The 14,984-nt window shown below is 48.3% G+C and overlaps 1 protein-coding gene across 1 annotated transcript in view; it reads left to right on the top strand.

Moving 5' to 3' along the window:
* The first annotated feature begins 213 nt into the window (after nucleotides 1-213).
* Nucleotides 214-14,984, top strand: part of LOC121484218 (myocardial zonula adherens protein) — an 86,522-nt gene continuing 71,751 nt past the window's right edge. The window contains exons 1-2 of the mRNA XM_041743114.1: nucleotides 214-454; nucleotides 11,216-11,302. Coding sequence (XP_041599048.1) covers nucleotides 389-454; nucleotides 11,216-11,302 — 153 coding nt within the window. The 5' untranslated portion in view covers nucleotides 214-388. The remainder of the gene's footprint in view (nucleotides 455-11,215; nucleotides 11,303-14,984) is intronic.

The raw sequence follows: 14,984 nt of genomic DNA, 5'->3' as shown, positions 1-14,984 counted from the left end.
CCCCTCCGGCCCCGCCCCCCGCGCCGGCCCCGCCCCCTCCAGCCCCGCCGCTGCCTGAGTGGCTACCATCCCCTCTGACCCCCGCCCCCTCTGGCCCCGCCCCTCCGGCCCCGCGCCGGCCCCGCCCCCTCCAGCCCCGCCGCTGCCTGAGTGGCTACCATCCCGCCCCCGCCCCGCCCCCGAGCCCGCCCCGCCCCCGGCCGGCCCCGCCGCTGCCCGAGCTACGGTCCCGCGCCGCCCCTCCGCGCCCGCGCCGCCTCGCCCCCCGCGCCCTCCTCGCCGCCTCCGAGCCGCTGTGGGCCGCACCGCCCGCGCTCAGGGCGGGCTCGGCGGGCTTTTTCCGCCGGAGCAGCGCCGCAGCCCGCCAGCCGCCGGCCGCCGACGCGGGATGCTGCGCTCCACGTCCACCGTCACCCTGCTCTCGGGCGGCGGCGCCAGGGCGCCCAGCAGGCGGGTGAGTAGCCCGGGGGGGGGGGGGGCGGCCGCCGCGGGGTCCGGCGTTGGGGACGCGCGGGACCCGCCCGGCCTCGATCCCCCGACCCTGGACCCAGCTCCGGCCGGCCCTGACCCTTCTCTCAACGTCCAGCCAAGGGCTCGTGGGGCTTAGGGGACTTTGTGGAATTCCCAGAAATTTCCTCTCCTTCCTGCCTCCTCTGTCAGGCCACGTTTATTGGTGGCATGAGTTTGAACCGCCAGGGGGAAATGCCCCTACTTGAGACTCAAAGGTAATGAATGTCTTTAACACCCAAACTTGCCTCCTTTCAGCGATTAAAAGAAAAGGTCACTCGTCCCCACCGGTGATAGAGTAAGTGGCTCTGGAGTGAGTTTAGCCAAGGTGCAGGCTTCTCCTTACAACATAGAGATCAGCAGCTGGCCACCCCGTGCCCCCTCCAGGAGCCCAGTGGTGTGGGGCTTGGATTTGTGCAAACCGCTTTCTTCATTCTGATCTCAGTGCAGCACAGTGGCAGCAGGGGTAGCCCTGGAAGCCCTGGAAGCCCTGGAAGCCCTGGAAGCCCTGGGCACCATGTCCAGGGAGGCTGCCCTTTAGAAGCGCTCTGTCGCTGTTCCCCTTGTTGGGTTTTCCCTCACCTCTCCAGGGGCTCAGTGAAGGATGCTAGGCACAAGCAGGTGGCATCATCCCCGTTCTGGTATCTCTTCCAGGATTAGCACCTCAGCACACTGCCAGCGCCTTGGCTTCTGGCTTTTTAGTTCATCCATTCCTCAAAGTATTCGTGATAGTTATCATTTGGTGCCTCTTTGCTGTGGTTGAGACTTCTCTAATCATGTTCCCCAAGTTTTAGCTTAAACAGGTGCTTAAGTCCAAGCCAGGACCCCCTTGGGCACTCCGGACTTCTAGTCTTGTGGACATCCTGTTTGTATTTCCATACCTCAGCCAAGTGACAAGCGGTGGCCTTATGTGCTGTCTTTCTTTAGCTCTAGAAGAAAGGCATTGCGTTACTCTTGGGTGTGGGCGAAGCGATGGATTCTGCGGGGAGTGGGGGCGGGCGTGTGTGTGCGTGTGTGTATGCCAGACACATACAGTTGACAGAACTCTGATTGTCCAGTCATTAGCTTTATATATTTTTTTAAAGATTTATTTATTTATTCATGAGAGACACAGACAGAGAGAGAGGCAGAGACACAGGCAGAGGGAGAAGCAGGCTCCAAGCAGGGATCCTGGGATCATGACCTGAGGTGAAGGCAGGTGCCCAACCACTGAGCCACCCAGGCGTCCCAGTCATTAGCTTTATAAAGCAAGATCCACATCAGGGCCAAGCGAGTTTCCAACTATATGTAGTCTGTCTTATTCTAAGACAGGCATTTGCCTTTTTTCTATGGAAATTGTACTCAGTTGGAACACAGTTGTGATTGAGAAAGAATGAAGTCACTGAAAAGCCAGCCTTGAGCCTGGATAGGGTCATGTGCAGGACCAGACTGCATGAAAGTGTCAAGTCTCCCTCCAGAGATGGGCAGCTAGAGCTAGAGTGGATGCCGATGTGACTAGTACACTACATAACCTTTCTGTAGATTGTTTTTCCCAAATGTTTACTTTCAAGTATTTTTTTAGTTGTAAATGGCACAGTGGACAGACTATTGAAAAGGCTTTGCCTTCTGCTTTTTTTTTTTTTTTAAAGATTTTATTTATTTATTCATGAGAGAGGCAGAGACACAAGCAGAGGGAGAAGCAGGCTCCATGCAGGGAGCCTGATGTGGGACTTGATCCTGGGACTCTAGGATATGCCCTGATGCCTGAAAGGCAGATGCTCAACCCCTGAGCCACCCAGGCATCTCTGCCTTTTGAATAGGACAACCAAAGTACTTTGGGCTGGAGAGGTCAGGGACCTGAATCAGACCATCTGAGACTGTTTTGAGCACACAGGTACTGGCATACTTGTTCAGGAAAGAAGTCCTAGGTTCCCTTTACGATTTCCTCTGCTCATGATTTGCAAATGCCACAGGTCCTGTCTGTGTGGATGTGCGTGGGGGGCAAGGTGGGAAGATGTGATCTGTTGACTGATTTTTTTTAAAACAACATGTATAGATATCCTTCTGGATGATACAAGGCTGGGCATTGGGGTCCACTGTACCCATGAAGGCAGTTTTTTTTTTTTTAAAAGATTTTATTATTTATTCATGAGAGACGCACAGAGAGAGGCAGACACAGGCAGAGGAAGAAGCAGGCTCCCCGCAGGGAGCCCAACGTGGGATCAATCCCAGGACCCCGGGATCATGCCCTGGGCGGAAGGCAGACGCACAACCACTGAGCTACCCAGGCACCCCTATGGAGGCAGTTATTGTCACAGACTACTATCATACAAAGTGATGGTTGTTAAAGTGGGGTACAGTGTTTGTCTTGTTTTATTTTTATTTTTTTTAAAGATTTTATTTATTCATGAGAGACACAGAGATGCAGAAACACAGGCAGAGAGAGAAGCAGGCTCCCTATGGGGAGCCTGTTGCAGGGCTCGATCTCAGGACCCCGGGATCACAACCTGAGCCAAAGGCAGATGCTTCAACCACAGAACCACACGTAGGTGATGGTCTTGAACAAGAACATGCTAGTGATCAAAATAGCATCTGTTTTATCCAAAGAGCTTACCAAATTAGGGACTGCGGGAGAACCAGGCCGTGCTGGTCCAGCTATTCAGACAACTAGAAATGGTGGTGACAGCTGACATTGAGCAGGGAATTTTCTGAGTCAGCCACCCGGGGTGGTGTAGCCAGACCAGACTGTCACTGGTCATCCCTTGTTCCGTGGCTGCCACCTACAATTTGTACTTCCTTCTTATCCGAATCATGTCCCAAAGAAGAAAATTGGTGGGGAAGTAATTTCTGTCAGCTGATAAGCAAAGAGGCATTTGTGGATGCCAACCAGCAGGGGTTGTGAAATTAAAAAAAAAAAAAAAAAAAAAAACCTACCTTCAAGCCAGTTGCAAAACTAAAAATAGTTTTATCTGTAGCAACAACAGGAAGATAGATTATCTGGAGAATAACAACAGACAGAATGATGTCCTTAGTGAATGGGGGAAAGCATTTAAAAAAAAACACTTGAATTGCTTCATGATTTTGAAGGGAATTTTGCACATCAAGTTAATCCCACGAAATGGGCCTTTGAGATGAAAGGTCAGTGGTGTGGATAGGTTGTGTGTGTTGAGGGGGAAGGCTTCACACAGCCAAGTACTTTTGGTTGAGTTGCTCAGCTGGGGTGGTGAGAGACTTAGATCTGTCAAGGGTTCCCTCCAGCACCACGCTGTCCTGATAATAAGAGATTTTTGGCTGGTATTGCTGGTATCATGGCCCCTCAGTGGCTCATAAAAAAAACAAACAAACTAGAAGCCAACCCAAAAGGCCACAGGTCCTACCCTGCTCTTAGGGCTATTTCTTTCTCTCTGGCAAAGGCTTCCTCTGTCAAAACCCAGTTGGCCTGCCGGGCCTCACTCCCTAGCTAATGCACACTCTCCTTGGTCCCATTTTGGTCTGGCTGGCTCAAAATAAAGAGTGTTCTTTAGCTGGCCAGTGAATGGGTCAGACAGGTATTTACCCCACTTCCTTTTCACAGAAACACGTGTGTGCACAGCTTCCCTAGAGGTGGGCTCTGAGGAAGGGACATGGCCTTGTGGGACCTCAGGGCCTGGTAGGAGGAAGTAGCACCCAACTTGGTGTGTCAGAGGTGGGATGAACAGACCTGGGTCCTGGGGACTCTTAAGGAAACTTGATTTCCTCAAGACTGCGACCCCGTGGTGGTGCTGCAGAGGGTATGGAGCGGGATCCTGGCCTGTTTCGTGTCTTCAGTGGCCTGTGAGAGGGCTGCATCCGTGGTCCAGGTCACAGTTGTCTGCACTGAATGCCCACACCTGAATGAGAGACCCAGAGGCCCGAGCTTCTGATCACTTGGGAAAGCCTTTCAAGTCAGCCTCAGAAATTGTCTAGTTGTGCTCTAGGAGCTGTGGATCCAGGGCGAAATAACCAGAGACCATGTCAAGAAGCTTCCATCTGAAACACTTGGAGCAATTGGCAGCGTCCTGGTCTTAGGGCTGCCTGTGGCAAGCTCCCCCAGTCTAAAACTGGTCCAGTGGGCTATTTCCCTCTGTTCAGCTTTAGGTGAGTGCTGGTTTCCTAAATTTCAGTCATCCTGCTGCTGATTCTCCTTAGTACTCCGAGACCGGAAGGCCCTTTCTAAAATGCAAAATCTGGTTAGGTGATGTCTCTGCTTAAGGAGCCTCCCTGCTACTACCAACAGCAAGTGCAAAATCCTTATTTTAGCTTCCAGACCTTTCTGATTTGGCCTTCGCCTTCGTTTTCCCCCTCCCACACTTTTTCAAGATACTCCGAATTGCTTGCCATTCCCCAAGGTTTCCATGCTGTTCCTCGCCTCTCTCATGGTTCTTTAACAAAGGGTCTGCTCCTCCAGGAGCCTGTCTGAGCTCTCCCCTTCCTTGTTTCCCTAGAGGCTGGTGCACCCGGTCATTGCTTGCATCAGCTATGATTAGCTATTTGAAGAGAGGGGTTAGGGCCCAGCATAATTGGTGCTTAAAAAGAGGAGGATGCCACTGAGGTCCTAAAGGGGCCACACTTCACACCGAATTGGCAAACAGGAAACCAGGAAGAGAAGCTTGGGATAAAGCCATCCCATCACCCTTGGCCCACCTGGACAGGAAGCAGGTGACAAATGGATGGGAGTACTGGCCCAGGTGAAGAGTTTGATAGTTCTGGGAAGGCCTCCAAATAGTCCAGTTGCCTCATCCTGTTGCACAGGTTGGAGCTACATTCCTTTGGTTAAGTCAGTGGTTCTCAACCCTGGTTATACCTAGAATCACTGACAAGCTTAAAATACCTATGCCCAGGCCCCACCCAGGCAGTTTAAATGAGAACCTCTGAAAGTAGAGAATAACACCAGTGTTTTTCAGGAATTTCCTCAGGTGATTCTAATGTGCAGCCAAGAATAGGAACTACTTCTTTAATCATTGCTGTCTTCTTACACTTCCTTGGGAATACAGACACTCCCGGGACAGTGCTCTGGAAGGTCCCTTTGGCTTTGTGAAACGTCAAGGTGGTGGTGGGGGCAGAGTGGGCGGAGGGCGGGGGGCGGCTGCCACTCCAGGTCACACTGGTATTTGTGTGCATTCATTTATTTGCATTTTCTGTCTGCATGTTGGCATTCCTGAGCACATTGTGTGCTTGTACAGAAATGAGCCAGTGAGGACAGGAAGGAGAGGTCACTGTCCTTATATTTATGAGTTGTGTCTGGAGTCAGTCCTGACATAGGAAAGAGGGGCTCTAGAACATTTTACACCACCTACAGAGTCCAAGTATGTAGATTAGCTACTGTCTTTGGGGCCATATTTGGCCCTCTTGGCTTGTTTTGTATCCCTCTGTGATAATGATTTTTACAGTGGCCTGTAAAACCTAAGTATTTACTATTTGGCCCTTTACAGAAAAGGTTTGCCCCTCTCTGGTGTAGATAATCAGTCCTGTAAGTTCAGGACAACAGTAGAGCTAAGAGGCCTACTCTACATGGGGCATACCCTGTTGCACACAGCCTGACCCACATATTCCAGAGACTTTATGCCTGTGCTGAGTAGAATGTGGTGTCTGTGCTCCGAGCCACAACCACATGAACCACACCTCTTGTTGTTAGGTGGAACTGGGCAGGAACCCACAGTCACAAAGTGGACCAGGCCTTAGAGAAATGGAAATGCATTTGGCTAATTTCCTTAGGGAAATACATCATTGTAAACTGATTAGCAACCGCCTAACCCCACCCCCTCCTTGGGTCATCTTCTCCACCCCTTTTTTATTTGATGATAGTTTTCTCTTGCGTGAACCCATATACTGAAGCTGAGAGCATGATGGTATGTGGGTTCCCAGATTCCCCCATAGATGGAGATCTAGCCCTCTACCTCCACAAAAGGGGAGGTGGTCAGAAACAAGGCCCCAGAGGACCTGCCTAGCTCCTAGGTGCCCTGAATTGCAGACAAGGGCTTGGCTGTGTATGTTTTTGTGGAGGAGGCTTGAATACTATCTGCCCCTCCCTTGACCTCTCTCCCAGAGGGGTTGGTTTGAAGAAAGTGGAAGGCTCTCTGGGGAGTTTCAGATATAGTCACCTTACTGTGTTTTAGTTCAACCTAAAAAGAAACTCATACTGACATTTAATTTACTGAGCAAGCAAGCGCCTGTTACGTGTTGATACTATGCTAAGCCCTGGAAGGGCAACGAAAGCAATTAAAGTACAAAGTTTGCTTCATCTCTCCCCTATTTTCCCCCCTTCCATCTGTGTTGTAATGTGTGGAATGTAATAGGAGGTACTCAATAATTGCTGTTGAATCACTGAACTCAGATTTGAGTGTTAGTCCCTTCCTCACAAGAGCTGAATGACTCCTGATTGTCTTCCACTAGAGACCTTGCTTCTCCATCAGGCATTTGTAGCTTGTTGGAGTTTGGCCCCTACCCATTTGTTTTCTTCTCCCACTCTAGTGTAGGCTGCAAGCCCACTTACAGTTCTCAGAACATTCTCACATCTGTGCCTTTGGCCAGCCTGGAGCAAATGCCTTGCCTGGTAGTTGTGTGCTGTATTGTGATGATGGATTCTCCAAACCTTAGTGAACCACAAAGTCCTTTTTGTCCTTCTATACCCAGCTCAAATGTCATCTCTAGGAGCCTTTGATATATGTCCCCCTTGCCCCCCAGTTAAGACAGTTCCTTTCATATTCCTACTCCTTTATAAGGAGTGCAGTTCCACCATGCCTTAATCACTGAGCTACCCTGCCTCTCAGGACCTTATATTGGTTATGCTAAGTGTTCTTATTTGCCTTGATTGGGTATATTTTTGGGTTCTGAGCTCTTGGCAACATGGCTGTTTCCTTTTCATCTTGGTACTTTCATTGCCCTTAAAGGTATTTTATTTTATTTTTTAATTTTTTACTTATTTTATTTTTATTTTTAATTTTTTTTCCTTAAAAGTATTTTATATGTAGTAGGTGCTCTGTAACCTAATGATGACATACTCTGAGTCCACCTTCCTGCTTTCGATCCACTGGAAGGACCCTTGCATGTAGGGACAGCTAACCCAGTAGCTGTGGTGTTCAGGGAAAGTAAGATTCAGTTTTTCTCTTGTTCAGAACATAAGGCTGACCCAACTGCTGCAGGAGTCCCTGGGAATAAAATACTCTACCTTCCTCAAGTATTGCCTAGCTTAGGCTGCTCTGGGTATTATTATCCGAGTTTAAGGAAACCATGGAGACCAGTATCATAAAATGCTCAGAGAGATAAACAATGCTGCCTTGATCTTACTCAATGGGAAATTTTCCCACGGGAAGATTTCCTGAAAGTGAACGAATAAAAGGAGGTTAACTTTACCATGTCCACCTAAGTGGGTACCTTCAGGGGTTACTCTGTGCTTCTGTTGAGGAATTCAGAGTGTTTTCTAGACCTCTGGGTTGTTCTCTTTGCTGCTCCTGAGGCAGCCCTATGGACCTAGGAAAGCTTGATCTGTTGCTCTCTCTTTTCGATACAGTCTCTCTCAATCTTTATTATTGCTTTTACTGCTGTTATCTTTAATTAAAAAATTTACACATACTTGAAACAGTTGGAAACAATGTGAGAATCCCACTATACAGAGATAACCATCACCACCACCAGCTGGTATGTTTCCTTAAAGACATTTTTTTTCCCCCATAAACCTATGCAGATTACTAGAGTATATTTAAAAAACAAAAAATAGGGTTATTATTAACATTTTTTTCTTGCAACTTTCTTTTTTTTTCACATGACAACACATTTGGCCATCTTTTTAGGAAGGCTTCTGATCCTCTTCAATGCTGGATTTAAACTGTGTCTGTGTGGTTCATCTATCAGAGGGCCAGCACTGATGAGAGGATGCTGGCCCCATGTGTAGCCCGTCCTTAAAGCACCTCTAATGACATGAGAGAACATTTACCACAGGGGCCTGAGTGTGGCCTCAAGAACCTGCTGCAATTGCCAGATAGCTTTGAAGGCAAATGTATTATTTTACAGGTTCACTTTATGTTAATTAATTATCTAACACCAGGTAAAACTGGTGGTTTAGGGAAATATTTTCTGTTTATCCTGTGGCTTTGTCATACTCCAGGGTATACTTGGCTCATTGTTGAGTGCTGCAGGAAGCCTGTTGAGGAATATCAAAGTACTGGGTGGACAGATAAAGAATTGTCTCAAATAAGGGAGGGGAATATTGTACTTTTGAGGGATTAGACCGATGGGGTGCCTTCTGGGCCTTGTCTCCTCTTCAGTCTTTAGTTTATTCCTAAGATTACTGCTATTAAGGATTACCCTTCTAGACCAATCACCCTACAAAAAGTATCACTTACAATAGATCTGTTGATCAAACTGATATTATCATGGAAAGTAGTAAGTTGCAGGTATATTAATTTGCTAGGGCTTCTGTCAAAAGTCCCACCAGACCACTTGTACACTTGTGCAAGTGTGTGCATCTATTTACCCATGTGTAGGTACACGTGTGTGTATGGAATGGGGTGTAGGAGAAAAGCACTTCCTTTTCTCTGCAAAATTATGCTATGGATTAGATCAGCCTATACAGAAGATTACTGAACGTCACAGACTTGGATTGCACTCCAATGCTTGTGCAAATGCCAGCTGGTTTCAGCGAGTCCATGTGATCAGAGGTTTGCCTTTCTCTGGAGGAACTCGGATTCTCCTTGGTGCTATTACCTGTTGACTATGAGAGCTACCTCCTAGCTGGAATAGGTAGTTTGTCTTTGGCCAACATGACTAGCAGTTTGTCTTTGGCCAACATGACTAGCAGTAAGCTTTGAAGGTTTGTTGCAAAGTTGGCCACATCAGAGGCAGTTGTGGCTCCGGGGCCCTGGGGGATGAGGCTGGCCCAGAGGTGAGTGAAGATGGAGTATGATTGCAAAATCAGGTCATTTAGTTGAAAGAGCTGGGGTTTTAAATCTCGAGGAGAAGAGGTTCAGAGGAAGGAAGCCTTTGTAGAGAAAAGAGAATTGGGTTGTCTTCCCTGAAGACAACCCAGGGTCATTAGGTAGGAGTTCAGAGGGAACACATAAATTCATCATCAGGAAGTTGGAAGTACGAGATGTCTCAAAGGGAGGTGACAATGTATGTGGAAGTACTCACACATGTTCCAATGGGCTCTCTTACCTGCTTACCTGGATGCAGGATGGAAGATGCCATCCTCAGTCTCTGCACCCTCTTCATAGGCTGGCAGATTGGACTTCAAAGGTTTTTTGCAATCCCATCCGATTCTGGGTGTCTGGGCTGCGGGGTAGTTTTGCTCAGAGGTGGCTGTGCAGATGAAGTTGCAGGTATATTAATTTGCTAGGGCTTCTGTCAAAAGTCCCACCAGACCAAGTGGCTTAAACAACAGACCTCTATTATCCCATAGTTTTGGAGCTAGAAGTCCAAAATCAAGGTGTTGGTAGGGTTGGTTCCTTGTGAGGCATGTGTGAGAACAATCCATTCCAGGCTTCTCTCTTCAGCATGTTCACTGGTGATCTGCCTATAGTGTGTCTATCTTCAGGGTTCCCTTTTTATAAGGACATCCCTCATTTTGGATTAGGACCCACCTTGATTACCTCATTTTAACTTAACCTCTCTGAAGACTCTGTTTCCAAATAAGATCACATTCAGAGGTGCTGCTGGGGCTTAGGGCTCCAACATAATGCATTTTAGGGGGACACAATGCAGTCCATATCAGGGACAAGCAGCACGCCCACGAGGCAAGCCCACATGGCTGCAGCTGGGTGCTCTGTCTGCTGCTGGGACCCTCTTTGGGCTTTTCTGGTGGCCTGATCACTTCTCCCTGGGAGGTCACAGCAGGACCAGGCTGTGACATTAGGGTACCTCATTGAAGTGGAGTCAGTGGTTGAGCGTTTGCCTTTGGCTCAGGGCGTGATCCCGGTGTCCTGGAATCGAGTCCTGCATCAGGCTCCCTGTGGGGAGCCTGCTTCTTCCTCTGCCTGTATCTCTGCCTCTCTGTGTTTCTCATGAATAAATAAATAAAATCTTAAAAAAAAATTTTTTTTTAAGAAGTGGAGTTCTACAACATTTCTCTTTGTGTGATTGGCTTCTTTCACTTGACATAATGTCCTCAGGGTTCACCCATGTTGCAGCATGTGTCAGAATTTCCTTCCTTTTTGAGTCTGGACAATAGTCCATCCTGTGCAGACACCACATTTTATTTATCCATTCAGCCATTGATGGACATTTGTATTACTTCCACGTTTTGGCTGTTGTGCAGAGCACTGCTATGAACATGAGTGTGTAGACTTTTATAAAACTTTGTGCTTATGCACACGCATGTCTGTTTGAGAAAAATTCAGCATATGGTCAACAAGAAAGCGACTCCACCATCCAATCACCAGAGTGTATATTTTGACCTCTATCCGCCTAGCCATATTCTGACCTAAGCACCTGAGATATGATCATTCTGTACACACTGTTCTGGAACTTGAGCCATTTAAAGAAATGGATGAATGTTGTGAGATGACTTGGTGATGTCCTTGTTCTGAGCAGCAGGGTGGTGAGTGCCTGTTCTGGGCCACGCAGAGGCTGGTCTTCTCTTTGGAGCTCCGGTGTGGTCAGTATGATCACCTCATTGCTTAGTGGGGGACACAGGCTCTGAGAAGCACAGGGTCACCTAGATCTTTCTACCTTAAATGTGGGTCCCTCACTGGCTTCTCTTCCCTGTCTCTCCTAGGCAAATGTCTGCAGACTGCGGCTGACGGTACCCCCCGAGAGTCCAGCCTTGGAGCCAGGTGAAAAGAAACTTGAAAGAAAAGAACAAGTAAGCCGCCTCTGAGGCATAGCTCTGACAAGTTCTCCTCTCTGCACTCTTTTATTTGAACCCCTTACCCCTCCCATCCTCCATCCAGGCTATTCACAGTCTGAATGTCAGCGACTCGGCTGATGAAAAGGCCCTCTCGACCTTGCCACCCCATCTTCCATCTTCTCAGAAGTCAGGCCGCCCTGCCTGGCTGGCCCTGCTGGCCTCCTGCCCCTGCTCTTGTTTCCTGGTGAACGCTGGCTCTGTGTGGCCTCAAAGCTGCAGGGACGCTGGCCTTCGTGACAGGTGCTGTGGCAGGGAACGAGTTTTTCCTGAAAAAGCTAAGTCCTGTCCAGTCAAAGGGCCCATTGTGAGCTGCTGGCGGCTGAGCCTTTCTCAGCAGCTGGAGGTGGAAACCCAGCTCCCAGTGCAGGCCACCCGGAGAGGACAGGCCCAGCACGTAGCCCGGGCGACAGGCAAGGGCACTAGGGTGGAGGGTGGAGGAGGTCAGCAGGGATTTTTGTGCCAGCCTCTGTGCTCAGTGCTAGGCCGTGAAGGTAAGTGTGACCTTGTCCTTGTCTTGGAGGAGCTCGAAGTTCTTCAGGTGAGACAGACCTCTGAACAATGCTGACATGATAGTTAAAGCCTTAGGATCAGAAGGACAAGAAGGTCTCTGGGAACACCAGGAAGGGAAGAACTGACCGCTGGGGGTGACATTGAAGCAGGGCCCAAAGGATACACAGGGTGCACTACTCAACTCCAGACCTCTTGTCCTGGGCAAGCCCTTTATCTCATTCACAAATAGTTAGGAGACACCTTCGTATCTCAGGCACTGGGCACGTGAGTGTAGCATCCTAGAGTGTACTACACTGTGAGGACAGTACTGAACAAAGCAGGGAACAAAAAAGTGCCTGTCTTTTTTGGACTTATCTCCTAGTTGTGGGGGAGAATTAAAAAATAAAAAAATAAAACATATCTCATAGAATTTAGGAAGTAATAATTGCTGATGAAGACAAAGCAAGGGAAGGGGACAAGAGGGCTGAGGGGCAGGTAGTAATTTTTCTTGTGCATTTATTTTGCATAAGCATAAAATCAAACAGTAAAATACCACATATGGATATGTGGTAACAGAAGTTTTGTAAATGGAATCATGAAATAATGACAAGCTTTGCTATGGAGCTGACCACTAATGTATAAAAAAGGAAGGTTGTCTTTGAGTGGTAAATGGTTGATAACGGCCCTAAATTCACTGTTGGTCTTTGTCTCTTCTCTCCTTCTCTTATTCCCTTCTTCTCCCCACTTTATACCAAGGACAGAGCACTAATTCAAATGATGAATGACAGGGTAAAGGACGGGAAATGAGGTTATGACTAGAGCAAGGCTGAGAGAAAGTCAAATTGCTTATCTGCTTAAGGAGAGAGGTTGAGTTCCACCAAAGGATCCAGAAAAATGGCTGATTCCAAGTGGGAGCAAGGCAAGTACAGAGCAAGCCTGGGACATCTCGTGTGGGAAAGTGAGGTGACACTCAGATGAGTGGGGTCCTAGCAAAGGACCCAGAAGCCAGTTTGAAAGGGGGTCTCACTGCACTGGCAAAACTACCAACAACGTGAACATCAAAAAGCAATGGCAGGAATATGTTTTGACAAATTGAATAATTAAAAGAGTTCATGAGTTTATAGTAAGCATCAGATTTAGAAAGAGTGCTCTTCTACAGAACTTCAGCTGATAAATTTGGAAAATCTCTATTTTGTAATCTCAAGGGCAGTTCATCAGTGGATGCAAAGCTAGTTGGTGGAAGTTTATTGTGGAACAGTATTTTCACGTAGTCCCAGAGTATCACCTCACAGGTTACTTTCTGACTTGAAGGCACAGTGGTGCAATCTGGCAGCCAGTGTTTCAACCAAGTGATACAATCTAGCTTCACCAATAGTGGGGCAGCCTGGTGGATGGGCTTCCGAGGTGATGCAGTCAAGGACTGCACAGGATCACCTATGTGATATTCATGCCAAACTTGTTAAACTAAACTGAATAGTAAGGAAACAAAGAAACCCCAGATATGGGACATTGTGCAGAACAATTGGCGTAGAGGAGACTAAGGAGAGGTTAATATCAAATATAAGGAGCAAACCTTGGTTAGATCCAGGATCAAAAAAAACCTGTACAGGTCATATTGAGATAGTTGTACAGTTTTGAGTATGAACCACTTATTGGATATTATTGAATAAATGTTACTTTTCTTACTTGTGATAATGGTACTTTGGTTATGTAGTTGAGCTATATTCTCAGCCTGCATATAGCTTTGAACATTCTCTAAAGGAAGAGTTTGAGGGTAAAAGCTCATAACCAGAACCACCTAGACACGTGTTGTTGATTAGATGGAGTGGGCCACTGCGCTGCTGGGGGGTATCCCTCCTGGCCTGTCTGCTGCCCTGTCTGGACCTGAGCTGTCCAGGGGCTCACAGGCTGCTTAGCACACGAGGAATCAGGAGTACTCTTTGAGGAAGTGGCCCAAGCTGGAGGGAGTGACAAGACCAGAGCCATGGCAGCTGTCCCTGTGTGCATGGCAGGGGAGGTGGGGGGATTGGGCTGTTGGAGTTAGACCCAAGCTGCAGGCCTGGACGGATGTTCATGAAGGGTTTCTGGTGCTGTGAGGCACCAGAGGGCATGTCACCGCTAAGAGATATCAAGTGTTCCCAAGGAACGAAGGCATGTGTTCCACATCAAGCAGGAGTTGGTAACCAAGTTATGTGCTTTGATTGGCCCATTTGTCCTAAACAGTGCTTTTCAAACTTTCAAAGCAATAGGATCTGCTTTTTTTTTTTTTTAATCAGAATATTACTTTGAGCCCTCATATATAAATCAGGTAGAAGTGGTGCTAGTGCGGGGCCAGGGTCCCTCTGTTTTCCCTGGCCACCTCCTGTGGGTACGTGAGAACCCCGGGGCTGTGAGGAGCACAGGGCAAAGCCATGAGGGCATAGCATGCGTCAAATAACCTCATATGCTGGGCGGACCAGGTGTGCAGCCTAAGTGCCCATCTGTGATGTGTCAGTGACTCACTGCAGAAGAATTGGGGTAGAGTGGAGGAAGGTGGGGCCAGCTGTTTCCCCAGGACTGAAGTCCTTGGGTGGTGGTTGCACTAGAAGGTACTGGTGGTTACTGTGAGGCTGTTCTGAGTGATTTTGCCACCATGTCCTGGCCAGCTGCCTGGGCTTGAGTCACAGGCCAGTGGTGAGGCAGGAGCAAGGAGGCCCTGAAAGTGCCATGGGATGTGCCTCCACCATCGTTGTCCCTCCCTGGGACATTGTGGGCCACAACACTGCAAGGTGCCAAGAACTATGGATGGCCCTCCCTATTGAGATGACTTGGGTTTCCTGGAGGCGCCAGGGGTGTGCAAAGGCTGGGGGGATTGGAGCTGACTCCAATCAGTCAAAGTGGGAAGGTGTAAAAGGCCTCAGTGGCTTCTGATGAAAGTAAACTTTGAGGACAAAATCCAGGATCCCGTTAGAGCTGTAGGTGACTGAGGGCAAGCCGGAGCTTTGACACCATCATGGATGATGCTTAGCATACTTTGAGCACCTGGGATTCCATGGGACAGCTGGTCACACACAGATGCCACTGCCACTTGGGCCGTTCTTCTGTGTGCTCTTCCCCGAATCCCTGGAGAAGGGGAGGGGTGTGGTGGATGGTATATTTTGCCCACCTT

Source organism: Vulpes lagopus, chromosome 2 (assembly GCF_018345385.1).
Source record: "Vulpes lagopus strain Blue_001 chromosome 2, ASM1834538v1, whole genome shotgun sequence".
NCBI classification, from domain to species: Eukaryota; Metazoa; Chordata; class Mammalia; order Carnivora; family Canidae; genus Vulpes; species Vulpes lagopus.
This window is presented reverse-complemented; position numbering and strand designations above follow the sequence as displayed.